Raw genomic sequence first — 17,597 nt, forward strand, 5'->3', positions numbered from 1 at the left:
TGTGAACCACAATTAAACAATTGTTCTATTGCTGTGGATCCCCGCATATTTCCCGGGGTTAATTTCTTTATTTAAATTTGCTTACGCATGTCACTGCATCAAGCCTATCATAACTCTCCAGAGATTTCTGGCCCGGTTGAACACATGACTCATACACTAACCAATAAAATTGCTCCTGTTAATTTCCAAAATACATTAGCCAATCAGAAATTTTTTGCACACTTTATCAAAAATGATTTGTATGAAAAACACCATTGCCATCATGAGAGCCTCCGCATTCACCAGGCGCGAGCTGCTGGTGCTTACGGAGGTGATGGATCGCCGTATCACCAGCCAGCCTCCACCCATCACCAACCGGCAGAAGCGCTCCGCGTATGCAGAGGCACGGTCCCGCCTGCGGTCCTTCGGTTCACGCCGCAACATCGGGCAGCTGGAGCGCAGGTGGTCAGACCTGCAACGGCGAACGCCCCGCTTGCTGGCATGCTTTCGCATGCAGATACAGGAAAGTAAGTGTTATGTATTGTGGTTTTCATGTTTGTGTTTGTGGGGCAAACTGCGTGTGCATGTTTTCCTGTCTGTCCTATTTATTATTTGTCCTCATATCTGCGTGTGCATGTTTTCCTGTCTATCCTATTTATTATTTGTCCTCATATCTGCATGGCCATGTTTTCCCTCTATTTCTGATTTATTCATTCTACTCCTATTTGCATGTTTTTTGTTGGTGGGCTTTTTTTTTTTTTTTGGGCCCCGGATTTGGCCAGAAACTAACCTCAATTTGTTTGACATATTTTAGGTGGACAGCCAAGACTACGTCGTCACCGTCCGGCCAGACGGCGTTCCCGCCCACTATCCCCAACCCCCAGCCAACACTCCACCCCAAATATTTCCCCTATTCCCCACTCCTCCCCAGCCTTCCAAGACCCTCTCCCGGAACTGTCGGGCCTCCTTCCCCTCCGTCCCACTTCCCCCTCTCCTTCACCCACCCCTCTTCCAATTACCCCCTCCCCGGAGTCCGTCATTACCCCTCCCCGGTCTTTGGGGAATGAAGGCTCTTCCGAGGAAGAACATGGAGGGACTTCCGGAGCTCCCGTTTTAGCTCCCGGTATGTTTTTCTTTTGCATTTTTTTTAAGCACAAACTGTTTGTATGTAATCATGTGTCGTGCCTTTATTCGTGCTTTTTTGGTTTACTTTTGGTGATTTAGCAGTTTGCCTTTACCTCTTCCTGCTGATTTCAACATACACATATCACACCTGTGGGAATTTGTACATAGGCCTTGTATTTTTGGCAGCACCCCCTTTTTGTTTTGGTTTGCTTTTTTTAGGTTTAGGAGTGATTTTGTTCTTTTAATGTGGATTCCCTATTGTTTTATTAATCCACACACTTTTGTCACCCATAGAGGAACAGAGGCGTCGGCAAGAGGTGGACGAATGTGTTGCCCAGATGCGCCAACATGTCATTGGCATTCTTGTGGGCCTTGACCGGCTGTCTGGCATCCTTCGCCAGTAGTTTTTTTTGTTTATTTTCGTTTTCTAAATAAATGTTTTATTTCTAATATACGTTCTGGCTCATTCTTTTTTTTTCCAAAACACAGATAGTTTACCCTGACATAAGTAGACTGTTCCTGCAAGGATTTCCCTTTTTTAAAAGTTAGATTGTGTTTTGTATTTGTATGTAAAACAGCCACAAGAAACACATAACGGTAACAATTTCATTTCCCTTTTTGGGTGTAGTGTCAATTAGATATTTCTACATTTTACAGGTTCCTAGTTGGTGTGCAAGCTGCTTAGGCCAATCTTACAAATCCAAAGGTTTGGACAGGCTTCCTTTTGGTGTGGGTTGTGAACCTGAAAACATATTTCAGTTTACCTCAACTGGTGTCAGTACTGGATTACCCCTTAGTCAAATGTAAGGTGTGTTAACCTGGTTACACTTGCTGTTAATGTCCAAAAAAAGGAAGACCATTTCACTCTCCAAACATTTATTCACAACATAAATGAGAAATCAAAGTGGTCACTCCCAAAAAAAAAACACAGTGATAATCTCAAATACAACACATACCAATAAAATATTTAAATAAAAAAAACAATCAAGAACTGGTTGACGAAGGACCATGCCAACATGATTCCACAAACATGGCGTTGCGATATGGGTTCCAGAATATATGCCCAAAATGACCAGATCCAGGTTTGGTAAGGGTAGCAGGAAGTAGTGAGCGTTGGAGTGCCAAAGATTATGTGAACAAACAGAAGATGGTGAAAAAATTAAAAATAAATTAGATGTTCGCAAACAAACACAAACACATTAGGTATAAACACTGTAGTTTTGGTTAAACTTACCTAAAAAATCTGGCCACCACATCATCGCGTATGGCCCCCCCACATACTGTCCTCCGACCAACCTCGGGGGGGCCATCCTCAGGTAAGGCATCCTCTGGCTGCATTGGGACACCACTCCTTATGGCGATGTTGTGAAATATCCCACACAGGACCACAATTTTCGACACCATATCCGGCAAATACATGAGCTCGCCACCAGAGCGGTGGAGGCATCTGAATCGGCCTTTTAAAAGGCTGATACAGCGCTCCACCACTTGCCTGGTGGCTGTAAGTGCGGAATTATACTCACTTTGTGGGCCTGGTGTGGGAGCCAAATAAGGAGTGAGCAGCCAGGACATGCAAGGGTATCCACTGTCTCCTGTGAATAATAATAGACAACATCAGGAACACTGTTTATCAAGCTTAACATTGTTATGTACTAAAGGTCTCCACTTACCCAGAAGCCACGCATCACCAGCTTGTAGGTTGGTTAATTTCTGCCATATCCCTGATTGCCGGATGACGAAGGAGTCATGTGCACTTCCTGGTAATTTAGCATTCAGGGACAGGATCTGGAGGGAGGCATCACATACCACCATTACATTCAGGGAGTGATAGTGTTTCCTGTTTCTAAATATTGCCTCCAGCCGTGCTGGAGGCTGAAGTGGTATGTGAGTACCATCCACAACCCCTATGATGTGTGGGAAGCCAGCTATTTGGTAAAAATTGGCCTTGGCCACACTAAGGGCACCCATATCCAAAGGCATTTGAATAAAATGATGGAGGTGCTTGAAAAGTGCCTCCATCACTGCCCTCAGGATCCGGGAAAAGGAGGATTGGGAGATGCCCGCCACTATTCCCACCGTTGTTTGAAACGATCCTGAGGCACAGAAATGTAACACCGCCATAAATTGTGTCAGTGGTGGTATTGCTGTTGGACTGTCAATTTGCCGCTCAAGATCACTTTCTATTAATGAGAGAGTGTCTATGATGATTTTGGGAGGTAGACGGTAGCGTCTTAAAACCTCATCGGGCATTCCAAAAAGGGTGACACGTGTTCGAAATATCTGGGGCCTTGCATGCCTACGATGCCTACGCCTGGGACGAGATTGAGGTTGGTCGGCTTCCGGGAGCAGGGCCAAAACAATTCGACCCAGATCTACCTGAAATTCAAAGTTTACAATGTAAGGCTTTTGAGCCACCCCAAAAGTAACATAAAACAACTTAGCTTTATGATACCATCCATAGCTGCTTACATGCCGGGGTATTGTCATGATACGTCAAAACTGTAAACAAGCCAAAAATGATACATCAAAAATTTACAGGGTGAATTTATGTTTGTCAAATTGGTGCAAGCCAAAACATAAAATAGGTGAAACACACATTTGGGCATCGATCAAAACGACATTGCACACCGTACGTCAAATAGGGGTCAAATGTAAGCCAAAAATGGAAAAGGGAAAACAAAAACTAGTTTACATGATGATTAAGCATCGAAAAATGCGCTAAATAGTTCGCAAATGCAAGAAAAATAATGGACTTACCAAGAGCTAATATATAAGATTTCCCTCAAAAAGGTCTTTGGGTCCGCAAGCCAAAAAAAACTAAAAGAGATGAAATTAGTGTTAAGCTGAAAATATTAAATTAAAAACAAGAAGTAGACACCAATTGGCCACAAGTTAGACTTCACCAAACTTACCAAATCAGGAAACGAGGCCCAAAAAAAAAAAAAAAAATGCGAACGGATCAAAAAATAAACTGTAGCAAAACCAAAAAAAGCCAAAATCCGCCAAATCCTCCAACCGTAAAGCACAAACTCCAACCAACTTAACCGCCAATAATCCAACAACGCAACCTCGAATCCACACACACCAAGCCATAAATAGTGTTTATTTTCCCGCACAAATTAAGGATGAATCCTAGGGACGCACAATCAATGATACGGCCGCAAAGTAAGGACGCATGTATAAATACGTCACGAAATCACATTGAATTTCTGGATAATTTCATGCTGGAAGCAGAGACATGGCTTCAGACCAGGGAAACAATGGCCAAAATTCCGGCGGTAAGGCCTTCATGCATTTTGTCTCAATGATTATTTTCAAACATAATATTGTTCAAGTTGTGAAGTGGCTAAATCTGCATATTTACCCAAATAGGTGAGGACGATGACATGGAAGAGACTGCTGGCCCCAGTCAACCCGCCAAAGCTGCCAAAAAGAAAAGGCAGCCACAATTCACAAGAAATGAGATGGAGGTTTTGATCCAGAAGTGTGTTGACATCCTGCCCCAGGCAGACAGGAATATGAGCCAAAGCCAGAAGTGGAGAATGTGGGAGGAGGTCGCCGTTGCTGTCAATAGGGTGGGTGATTATGTCCGTCTAGCCCGGGATGTCAAAAGGTGGTAAGTAAACACTTTCCCACCCTATAAACAAGCCCCATTTTAAACAAAAGGATAATGGTTCAAATTTCATTCAACAGATGGGGCGACTTCAAATATCGTCTCAAGCAAAAACTTGCCGACAGGGCTAGGCATGCAAGGGGGACAGGTGGGGGTCCCACCCCTGTGTCATTGGAGTTGACAGACTTAGAAGAGCTGGCACAGGGGTGTGTGCAGCCTGTGGAGGTGTTTGGCGTGTCCAACATGGATACGGACATGCCAGACTTTGCCGCTCTTCATGTTGGCCCAGGTAAGTCTTGTGATGTCACCAACTCTGAAATGCTATTGTGCCAATATGTAGATTCTAATGTGAGTCTTTTCTCATTTTTCCTAACAGAGACACAGGCGGATGAGTCTGCTCCAGAGGGGAGCCTTGGCCGCAGAATTTCATGCTGGCTCTGCAGGGGAGGAACCAGTACATCCGGCTAAGGACCCTGCAGAAGCCAGTCCAGGGCGTGCCCCCTCGCAGGCAGTGGGCCTCCTCACAGAACTCAATTTAAAATCGGATTTCCATACGGAGATTCTGCAGAGGATGGACGCCAGTCTGATACGGGTGGCTGAGGCCCTGGAGCAAAATGCTGCGGCCAACGTGACCATTGGTCAGGCCCTGGCGGAAAATACCAGGGCCAACATCCGCATCGCCGATGCCCTGGAGCAGCTCGTTCGCCAGCACATGGTGGAGCCGACCTCCCTTCCTGCCGGAACATCAGGATCCTCCACCTCTGGCACAACATCAGCCAATCCTCCAAATGTGCCTAGTCCAGAGGCCACAACATCTGCCTCTGGACAGGCCAGCCCGATGGCATCCCGGACCCGGTCTGGCGCCCACCCTCCCCCATCCAAACGGGCGAAAAAACGGTGACAGCAATGGCGACTTTGCCCACACTCCTTCTGTGCTTGGCTCATATTCCTTTCTGGTCAAAACTTCCCTCTCCTTTCTTGTGAAATGTTTTTAATTTATTTTTGTACGTTTATGTTAGCAGTTATTGATTATTTATTTTTGTGAAAAAGTATCTTTGCCACAAAAAAAGGCAACAAAATATTATGCCAATTTGTTTGTGTTTAAACAATAAATTTCCGAAAAAAATCTGACATTGTATTGTGACATTATTGTACAAATGGGTTACATTTAATCCTGGCCCTAAAGGCAAAAACTGACAAAAAAAACAATTTAATTTTTTTTAAAAAAAAGGCCTCTTGAAGGAACGTTTAAAAATTCACATAACGATGCAAATTCCACAGTAAAAAAAAAAAGGGGAGCTAATTAAAACATTATGACATTATTGTTACAATAGGCCATAAACAACAAATTGAGGCCAAAATAAAACCCCAAAAATGTACGCAAATTGATTGTGTAATCCTGACATTAGCAGCTATGATTTCCACCTGCGTACGCTTTTGTGCTATCCCAATAAACTGCTTTCCAAACACATACCAAGCCGGTTTTCAATACAACACTAATTGCTTTTCTGATCACCCGCGATTAATCGCTGCAACATCGTGGAGTCCCGGGACGGAGGAGAAGGCCATCGCCAATGTGGTCGAGTAATCCAGACCCTAAGCTGTGCGAGCATTTTGAAGGGAAAGAGGATGTTCCAGTGACGTATGAGACGGTCCGAACACATTTGACGTTCGCATCTGCTAATGTATGTACGCCCCAAAAACGCCTCGCCACGCCTGCGTTTTTCCATCTCCACCCCCGTCAACACCCAAAAACGCCCTGTTCTGTCAATCACCTTTGACATGTCACTTCCTGTACGCTATTTTAGGAACGAGAGGAAAAAAGCTCGCAATCTGCCGTACGCACATGCGCAGTGTAACACCGACGCATGCGCGGTTAGTCAACATCGGAACGCAACGAGTGTACTGTTGTTAACGTGCGGCTCTGAATGAGGGCCTATGCCTCCTGGAGTGCAGCCAAGTGCGCACAGCTCTCCCCAGCACACTACTACAGAGCATGTCACCTTAGACCCGCACTTCTCCATTTGGCTTCACTACTACCACATGCAGTGTTGCCAACTCTGAAATGCAAAACAAGCAACTAATGAGTGAAAAACAAGCCCACACCAATCCAATAAAGCAAAAAAATAAGCCTGACCTAATATAATGGTACGGGGGTGGGGGTAATTTTAATAAAAAACACAAACTTTATTGTTCATTTTATTAAAATATAAAGATTTATTTTCAAAACAAGTGCTTTTCTCTGCTCTATGAATAGACCCCACTGAAGTAAAGTGCAGGTCACTGAGCGCCTGATTCAGCAGAGGACGGAATTGCAAAGCCGCACACAAGCAGCTGTGCAATCCCGTTCTTTCCAAAAATGCAAATACAGCAGAAGGTGTCTGAGACCACCTTGCTGCATCTGCGATCCGAGAGCATGCGACCAAGGTCGCAGTCTGGGCTCACCATCGCAACCATCGGTCACAATGGTTGCACCTTCGGTCAGGCTGCTGAAGCTTACCGCAGCTAGGCCGGGTCATGCCAGCCTACAAAGCCAGGAAGTCTGCGTGCGTCCATGGACGCAGATCCTGGCCTTGCCACTCCCAGAAAATGGGGGTAACATGCCCCCATTTACGGGAACACAGGCCGTCTCTGCACCGCCTTGCAAACGCCTCTGCCTGTCAATCAGGCAGAGGCATATGGGGGCCTGCGTGTGATATCGCAGGACCCATTCTTCACATGCGTAGAAAGGGTCCTGCGCAGATTCCTAAACATCGGGAATCTGCGATCAGCAACACACTAGTGTGCACAGTTGAGTCAGGCCCTCTGTGCGTAGTAACGTGCAGGACAAAAGGGTAATTTACACTAACCCACCAAGACAAAAAGATTATTAGAGCGCTAGTCTATCTGGTGACAATAGTTACTAGTCAAACTGTGGCCTTCTAAAGGGTATTGCTCCCTTTAAATAGTACAATTGAAAAAAAACTTCAAAAAGAAGTGAAGGCGCTATTTAATTAGTAGGAATAAAAATATTCAATTTATTAAAATAAATAAAACTAAAATAACATACATTTAACATAAGAATAATAATTCATATTATATATCCACAATATTAGTACCTAAAGCTTTTAGCACAACACTTCCAATATATAAATATTTATAACAATACCCAATTTAGTACTCAATGTTCTGGTGCAAACAAATCAAGCTCTTTATAAATATTTTTGGTCACAGAGCTACATAATCATTTTTCAACCGCTTATTAAGATGACTTAAAAAATAGTATGCTTATGATTTGTTGCAAAAAAAACTTCCTCTGAGGAAGCCCCTGATATCACAAATAGGCGGAGAAACGCGTTATCAAACCCCACTATCCACAGGAGACTAAACAGATGACCAAACCCAGGAGAGAAGTATATACTATCTTTTCCAAATTTACTCCAGATGGGCTGTGTGTTCTGGTACAAATAACTTATTAAACTCTCTGGGAGTTTGTGTTATGTTCCTATACATCCATCATTAGGAACTTGCCAGAAAATAAATGGTATCTGTATTCAGGGGCGTTTATAGAGAGGAGGGGGCCCGTGCGCAGTCTCCGACATGGGCCCCCTCCTCTCCGCCTTGCAGCCGGCAGCGCACTAGAGTGTGCCCAGATTCTATAGTGTCACCGGGAAAATGGCCGGGTGGCCATTTTCCCTGTTCTGTGCATGCACAAAAGACGGGAAAATGGCCACCGCGGCCATTTTCCAATCGCTTTACAGCGCCGGAAGCCCGCGCCGACGTGGCACTCCGGAGAGGTAAGTAATGTTATGGGTGCTGGGTGTGCGGTGCGGGGCCCTGCTGGACCCAGGGACCCGTGTTCCCCGCACACCCTGCACCCATTATAGATACGTCCCTGTCTGTATTGTGAAGTGCAGTATTATAAAATAATAACTATAAATATTCAAATCAATAATTGGATGAAAGGATATCATGAGCCTATGGTTACAAAGTGACGACTATTTTTTAATATAAGAAAGGCCGCCTTCTTTTTGCAACAAATCATAAGCATGCTATTTTTAAGTCATCTTAATAAGCAGTTGAAAAATGAGTATGTATCTCTGTGACCAAAAATATTTATGAAGAGCTTGAATTGTTTGCACCAGAACATTGAGTACTAAATTGGGTATTGTTATAAATATTTATATATTGGAAGTGTTGTGCTAAAAGATTCAGGTACTAATATTGTGGATATATAAAATGAATTATTATTCTTAAAAGTAAAATAACATACATTTCACATATATTTATTTTAATAAATTTAATATTTGTATTCCTATTACTTAAATAGTGCCTTCACTTCTTTTTGAAGTTTTTTTTTTTTTTTCAATTAATTTACACTAACACATCAAAACATCTGACATATGGGAAAATTTTACTTTTATTGATCATTTAAACAAGTCATGTTCTAGCCAGCCAAACCTATATAACTACATATACAGAGAGATAGATATGACAGAGAGATATACACACAGACCGCTAAACATAAATCAATTTGTGAAGCAGCTATGTAACATGTGCTTACCTTATTAGTGGTACCTGGCTACTCAAGCCCAAAAACAAGCTACCTAAAAAAACATAAACCCAAAAACAAGCAACCATCCAAAAATAAAAAAAAACAATTCCGCTTGTTATAAGCGGACTTGGCAACTATGGCCACATGTCCCAGCTAGTGACACCGAACCCATTGATGCTTCAAACCATTGATTGAAAGTATATGGAGATAATGAAATTTGCACTTTTCGATGGACAACTCTATGCTGCACTAAAAGGGAGAGGTCTGAAATCTGATTAGAGCTAGTCACACGCACTGCAGACTGGCCAGGTTTCCTGCATGAATCCACCATGTCCTCTAATGAGCACACTCAAGGGTAGTATATATAAAGGTTTCCATTTTTTCTACGTACAATTATCACTGATTGCATGTATAGTTTATTCAGCTTGTGGTGTTGTAGTTGTGAGTCATTGTTTAGGCTCTGTTTGCAGTGTAATGCCTGTTATATCAAAATGATTGTGTGTTCATGATTACTAACCTTAATAAAGTGATGAGCAGCCTTATATGCTCCAGTCCCTTTTAACTTCAGGCCAGGGGCGTGCTCACCTGTCTCATACCCTTCCACAGCCACTGACTAGAACATGATAAAACACCATATTGTTAGAGAAGGGCTATAATAGGTGATGGGTCGGAATAAAAATTTAATGGTCAGAATAGGTTTATCTTATTTATCTGCTCCACGTCTCACAAGAAGTTTAATTGCATATTAAACATGTTGCACAATACAAGACATAAGAGTGGTTATATAAACGTGTAATATTTTATGGTTTATATTCTCATGAAGGCAGCATTGTGTGGCTGAGTGCCATATGCATCACTAATGTCACTAGTTCCTAATGAATTCTCATGAACACCATTTCAACCCACAGAGTTACTGCCAGTACTGTGGTGTACGAAACAAGTACATTTTAATATTCCGCAGCCTCTGGCACAATTGTCATTTCCTGTAGGTCACACTCACCCAGGGATTGCTGAATGTGATCCAGTACTTCACTCGGTCTCCAAATCTCTCAAAGCACAGGTTGGCGTAATCATTAAAGTATGTGACCATACTGATGTTCTGCCAGCCCCCAAACTTGTCCTGCAGGGTCTGACAGGTCACACGCAAAACATTAGAGGTAAAGCATGAAACCATTGCACAACTAAAGGAAAGACGCATACAGTTCATTAGCACTTTATAAATGTCACATTCCCAGTGTATTTCAAGATATTAAAATGTAAAAAAATGATCATTTCCTGATTTACGTTTTTTTCTGACTCTTAACCATGGGGCTGATTCACATTTGTACACACCGCCAATGGTTTGCGTACAACTCTGATGTTTGAAGATCTGCGCATGTGCAGAGTGACCCTCGCAGTGCCCGGATTCTGCAGCCTGTTGGCTTGGGGACAGAGCTGGGATGGCATCAGGAGTCCCCGAAAATGGGGGCATGTCGGGCCCCATTTTCTGGGCGTGATGATGCCAGTGGCTGGGTCCTTGTACAGCAACCAACCAGAGTAACCTGAAGGTAACTCAGTTGACCGATGGTCACGCAGAGTGATCCGAACTAGGAGAGTATCACTGGGCTCTTACAGACCACTGGGCACCACTCAGATGAATAGAGCTGGACTCTCAGTAAGCAACATTCAGTGTTATTTCATGCATTAAACAATTAAACTTTGGGTGGAGTTATTCTTTAATGCTGTAATAGTTTCATTAAAATTCTTTTACTGTGTATAATCAACATATAAAAAGTACATAATTATGGAACTACTATGGTTGATAATAATACCTTTAGTTGTTGTTACGGTAATGATGTGTGGTAGGTAGGTTGGATGGAGTGATACTTCAGCCTAGGAGTGTGGTATATAGGGTGGATTAATACATTCTAGCAGTGTGGCTTATAGTGTGGATTAATACTCCATTTTAGCAGGTGGATTTATACTCCATCCTAGCAGTCAGTTACATGGTGTGGAATAATACTCCTCCTTAGGGTGGTAGCTGGTGTGGAGTACTACTCCATCCTAGCAGTATGGTAGGCGATGTGAAGTAGTAGTCCATCCTAGCAGCCGTAGGTAGTGTGGAGTATTACGCCAATATAGCAGTGTGTTGGGTCTTGTGAAGTAAGACTCGATCCTAGAAGTGTGATGGGTAGTGTGGGGTAATACTCCATTCTAGCAGGGTGGTAGGTGGTGTGGTGTGGTGTAATAGTCCTTCCTAGCAGGGTGTTAGGTGGTCTAGAGTGATACTTTATCCTAGCAGGGTGGTAGGTGGCATGGATTAATACTCCATCGTAGTAGTGAGTTACATGGTGTGGAGTAATAGTCTATCCTAGTAGTCTATTAGGTGGTATAGAGTACTACTCCATCCTACCAGTATAGAAGGTGGTGTGAAGCCATCCAAGCAGAGTTTTAGGTGGTGTGAAGTACTATTCCATCCTAGCAGTGTAGGTGGTATAGAGTACTACTCCATCCTAGCAGTATAGAAGCTGGTGTGAAGCAATAGTCCATCCTAGCAGTGTGTTAGGTGGTGTGAAGTAATATTCCATCCTAGCCGTGTATGTGGTGTGGAGTAATATTCCGTATTATCAGTGGAGTAGTGCAAGTCTTAGTTGTATGACCATGGTATTTGGTGCAGACCTACCTGTGGCAAGTCCCAGTGATATAAGGTGACTACAGGGGAAATCTTATTTTCCAACAGAACATTAATTAAGTCATTGTAGTATTGTATTCCTTTCTCATTAACATTTTCAGCTGCGGAGACAAATGAGAGAACTTTATAACACTTACTGTTTTGGGTAGGTAGAATACAAGACTCACTGATCACTTCACTTGTGATCATTTAAAGAAAATCACAGAAACTTATTTTACATAGTGACATTCCCTGGAATCATTGGGAATCTCGCATATCTACGGCTGCATGTCTCGGACAGTGTGAATACACTCTTGTGTGCTTTATCAGACGTGCAATGGCTTGGAACCCTCTCCTCATAGCCACCAAGTTACTGAACATTTGTGGTCCAACTCCCTAGAGTTAGGTGCTTACTAGCTATTTGCTGGCACATTGTAAATAAGTGCAGCATTTCCGTTGTGCAAGGAGGATCACATATAGGAATATTAGCTCACACGCAAGAGTTGGACAACTTGCCGGTGTTTAGATACAGCACATTTGCTGCCCATAGAGCACACATGTAGCGTGGGTGATACTAAAAATCAAGAGTAATCCTTCAATAGAATTCTACTGTGGTTTACAATACATCTATAGTCGGGACAATGTAATGGACTATAATGCAGGCAGTGTAGAAATATTTGGAAACTATTATGCACCTAATAACTACCCAATTATGGCTTATAGCATTACTAGACTAATTGATGTAATATATCATTATACCTGTAGCTTGTCATAATTTGAGCTCTCACCTTTAATACCTGTCGGAATTAAACGAGGCCAAGAGATAGAAAGACGATAATGAGAAACGTTCAACTGCTTCAGCAAATCTATGTCGTCCTGTAACATGTAAGAGATCTATGTAAGGAATGTAAAACGGTAGAATCTGGCACATACGCAGATTACAACCTTCTTGTCCTACCTTACCTTGACTTTGTAATACCCATCACATGTGGAATCTGCAGTCTGATTCATGAATACTCTTCCTTTCTTGTGAGTGAACACATCCCAGATACTTTGGCCCTTTCCATCCTGGTCCCACGCACCCTCAGTTTGGTACGCAGAGCTGCCTACACCCCACGTGAAACCTATAGGAAAGAGAGAGAGAGAGACTGAAGGTGCCTACATACTTAACGATATTTTACACGATTTGCCTGATTCCGATGCATCGTGACGACAAATCGTGTAAAATATGCCCAAATGTCCACTCACGATGCCGATGCGTGTCCCCGCAGGTCGTACATCGCATCTTCAGTTCTGCCGTGCTGTAGGGCAGATCTGACAATCTCAGTCATGATGCACTGGAATAGTTAGGAGGCACGATAGATCGTTTGTCACATTGGACAGTTTTTAACACTAAATCGTGCCCACGACTTCCGGCGGACCTGCTGTGGAGAGTTCAAGGGGAAATCGGACACAATGTCTGATCGTGAGCTCTTCGCCAAGTGTGTAGGCACCTTGCCTAAGGTTGCCTAATGGTAGCACCGGCCCTGTATTTAGCAACCAATCAGCTTATACCTTTCATTTTACAGAATGCACTTAATAAATGCTAGATAGGGGCTGATTGGTTGCTTTCACCACTTGTCCTCTTCACTACACTTTAGAAAGTTTGATACATCTCCCCCAAAGTCCTGTATTGTAGGCGATGTGTGTACCAGAGACATTCGATGTTAAAAACACAAACTTACTGGGCGGGAATGTGCCATAATAAAATGATCCGCGTTCACTTTGTGTCCACTGGAATTCCTCTTCTCCCCGGCTACACATTGCTAGTAGCAAAAGCTGGGTTACACAGAACACTGGGAACATTATTCTGCTGCACAGGTCACAGAATCTATAAGAAGTACATTTTTACTGAATTATTCAATACCTATCGCAATAATCCCCTCCCCCCCAGAAGTGAGTGACATGTTTTTATTTTTGTATTTACTGTATTACAGGTAATGTGATGCAGGATCGATCAGTCATTTATGTTAAACGAAAGTTTCACATTAAGCTGTTAAATATGTTATCTTCAACTTGTTGTTTTGCAGACGGTGTCCAAAAAGTTTGTTTTGCTCTGGAACTCTGGAATTCATGCCAGTGTTTTATTATTGTGAGAATGGAGGAAAGTAGATTGAATATTAGAGGACTACAAATACTTTTTCAGGGCTATTCTGGTGCCTACATTAACTGTATCCAGACAATCATAGACACATCACACTCATTTCATGAGAAAATGCTAATTTATTTATCAATTCCTAATCTCTGCCACATCTCCCTCTTTGTGTCCACACACATCCCCTCTAGAATGTAAGGTATCACAAGCAGGACCCTCTCTTGCTTTTTTTCCCCTCTGTGTAAATATGTAAGTTGTGTGATATGTGTATAAATGTTTAATTAACTGTTCTGTAACTGTCTTGTGACAACTTTAACAAAAGATTATAATTTAAATTGTAATGTAAGTATTCCCTACAATAAAAACAAACATATAATGTATAGAGACTAAGAACAGATAAAGTAGCATTTTCATATAAGCCAACTGTACCTAATCCCAGGGATAGAGCCACGTTTTAAAGATTGAAATGTCTATATAATAAGTGATAAAGTGTGTGTGTGTCTGCTTGTCCTTTATGCACGGCTAGAGTTTTGCAGCTAGCTCCACCAAATTTGGCCAGGATTAGGTTTTTGCCTAGGTTTGAAGTTAGTCAGCGCCTCACACTGTCACACAATCCCATAAAAACGGGACACTCGTAAATTACACAGGGTCTGGGGCTGGCTTTATGCACACTCACTGTCTCACTCTCATCTCTTTCAAAGTGTTGTGTTATATCACTCTTCCAACAGCTGCATAGATGAAATAAGGAGTTAGTCAGCCCTTTGTGTTTGCATGATAAACTTTGACATTAAGCAGTTTGCATTATTAGCATTTCAATCAGTGGGCCCAATTCACTACCGACCGCAACTGCGAATGCAGTAGCGATTACTCACTCAGTTCAACTGCGATAGTATGCTAATTCATTGCGATCGCTATGCCGCAGCAGCACTACACAAGAATGGCCACCTTTCCTTACACACATCCGTAATGTTTAGCAAGACTGCGAAACTATTGATACAATTGAGTACCATCGCAGCCTCACGCACACTTGCAAAAACTCTGACCTTACTCAGGAATTCATTGCACGCTATGAGGCCTCAGGCTGCGTAGGGCATCGAAGCGGCTAATTTATACATGCCCCTCCAATGGTGTTGAAACACACTGGCACGCCTGCATTTCGCTGACCACCCCCCCCTCCCGTCACCCACAAAAGGCACTTCCTGTTACTCACTCTGCAATGGGTCTGTGTTGTCACTGTAATCGCAGTCCTGATTGCAGTGGCTGGCATGCGCAGAACTCAACAATCAACCAATTGCGTTCGTAATCGTAGTTGCGAACCGTAATGAATCAGGTTCACTGTCTCATCTTGCAGCAGCTGCCTCGGATGCTTTAGGAGAGTGCCTGGCAGACTCATGAGCAGCTCAGCACTCAATACATTCAGACTGTGGCATATAGCATAATCAATTCACAATCTTTGATCCTGACAAAGCTTAGCATCCAGAGATTACAAACAACAGGGGAAATTGATCGCAGCCACACAGTGCCATTGCGGATGGGCCCCCTTCTGTCCGTGAACAGGGCTCCAGTCCTGGCATTTACCCCTAGATGGCAGCCCCGCTAGACATGGTCTTCAATGTTGGTCTGCAGAGTGATTTCAGGGGGTGATTCAGCTGCGAACGCACTGACAGGGATCACAGAGATTCTCAATTATCGTGAATCTGTGCATGCGCCTGACCCATATTGTGCATGTGCAGTACGGGTTTGCCATCCCGCACGAAGTCCGACAGCAGACTGTCAGTGATTGACAGTCTGCTGCTGGTTTTGGGCGGGAAGCGGTGGCGACTGCCTCCATTTCCCAAAATGGTGGCGTGTTGCCACCGTTGTGGGGGAGTGGAGAGGCCAGTAGCTGACATCAGAGATTTCCTGGTCTCTTTTACTCATCTGCGGTGGCCAGCTTGCGTGACCCCATGGTCACTAAGACGGTCAAAGGGATCACAGATGATCCGATGCTGCGTCCTTGTAATGTAGGAAGCGTGACGCCTTCTGCTGCGATACCACATTGCAGCTATGCGATATCATATACGTCCGCAGCTGAATCACCCCCTCTGTTCAGTCGTGATTTCTGAAACTCCAATGATTTTGGAAGCTATACTGATTCCTGTCCTGTAAGTCAGTCTGCTCCTGATATAGTTTATGGTTTTGTGTGCCTATGCACTCGGACTGTAGCACTCTTGTAGCTGGAGCTGCTTATGGTATGAGAGGTCACCAACCTCTATAGTAAATTGTATCTTGTATGAAAGGGATACCCAGCGCTCACATTATGACTGTATACAACGTTTTAGAACTATGTGTGTGATGATTGACCAATAATGGAGGACAAAATTTGATAAAATCAATATGCAATTTATTGAGTAATCTAAATCTAAACATATCCCAACTTAACGTATTACAGTTTCACTGGGTGATTTCAAATAGTTCCAATAGTCAAACTAAGTAGCCGGCTAGTTCCTATACAAAAAGACCCCCGACAATAACGACAGACTGGCACAGAGACGGACTACAGAGGGAGGGTGTTTGAGTGGGGCAGTGGTGAACAGACGAGGGCAAGTGTATGGTGATAAGGGAAGGAAAAGGCCCCTAATATACCCCATTCCAAACTGTATGAGAATACGCCTGTCTGCACTTTTATTTACTCCTAATTTGCATAGTTTTCCATGTAATATTGGCTAACTGCACAATACATTTCCTCTTTTTCTGCATGTTAGATGCTGTTCTTACCGTATATTCTTACCCAGTTTTCTTAATAACTTAATAATATTTGAGTATGAGTATTGAAAGTGCTAAAACGTATGTTACCAAATTCAGTAACCAAGACATAATGGGGACTGTAGAAATAGTCTTGTGTGCATAGTGATTGAGGACATCAGCCCAGTTCTGCCTACCCTACTGACGTCCATAAGACTCCAACTACGGCTTTAAGTCTCTCCAGCTGAGCTGCTGTAAGTAATGGACACAGGGGTCTATTTACTAAGCAGTGTTAGGAGACAGAGTGAAAAGTGATACGGTGCCAGCCAATCAGCTCCCAACTGCCATCTCACAGGCTGTGTTTGAAAAATGACAGTTAGGAGCGGATTGGCTGGCACCTTATCACTTTTCACTCTGTCTCCTAACACTGCTTAGTAAATAGATCCCACAGCCTGAAACGCAAAGACGTCAGTGAGTTTTTAAACTGCACAGGATTATCATGGGCAAAAGGAATCTTAAATATTTTTAGTTACTATCTCCAAGAACTATATTCATAAACAAGAGGTTTGGAACACGCATGTCACAAGTAATACTGTTCTGTGCCATAACCAATCACCCAACTAACCATGGAATTCTAAAGCTGTCTGTACTAACCCACACATTGTTACAGCTGGGTGAATTTCTAAAATGAGAAGTCTCTAAACTATTTTGATATTGATTAACAAAAGAACCAAATAGTCTTTATAGCATTTTTATAAACTGTTGCAGGTTTTTAACACCACAAGAGCCTCCATGTTACTTGATTTCAAGACACGTAGTGTGATACTGTCAGAATGAC

The 17,597-nt window shown here is 43.0% G+C and overlaps 1 protein-coding gene across 4 annotated transcripts in view; it reads right to left on the minus strand.

Annotated features, from left to right (window-relative positions):
- The window catches only part of LCTL (lactase like), a 40,749-nt gene that overhangs the window by 20,518 nt on the left and 2,634 nt on the right, over positions 1-17,597 (minus strand). For 3 of the 4 annotated variants that reach the window (XM_088452766.1, XM_088452764.1, XM_088452765.1), the window contains exons 2-7: positions 13,626-13,771; positions 12,865-13,025; positions 12,690-12,777; positions 11,914-12,023; positions 10,252-10,380; positions 9,769-9,864 (exon numbers count right to left, since the gene is read on the minus strand). In XM_088452766.1, coding sequence (XP_088308892.1) covers positions 9,769-9,864; positions 10,252-10,380; positions 11,914-12,023; positions 12,690-12,777; positions 12,865-13,025; positions 13,626-13,746 — 705 coding nt within the window. In that variant the 5' untranslated portion in view covers positions 13,747-13,771. The remainder of the gene's footprint in view (positions 1-9,768; positions 9,865-10,251; positions 10,381-11,913; positions 12,024-12,689; positions 12,778-12,864; positions 13,026-13,625; positions 13,772-17,597) is intronic. The other variant, XM_088452767.1, reaches the window with a different exon arrangement.

This window comes from Taudactylus pleione, unplaced genomic scaffold (genome assembly GCF_031769625.1).
Source record: "Taudactylus pleione unplaced genomic scaffold, aTauple2 ptg000556l, whole genome shotgun sequence".
Lineage (NCBI taxonomy): Eukaryota > Metazoa > Chordata > Amphibia > Anura > Myobatrachidae > Taudactylus > Taudactylus pleione.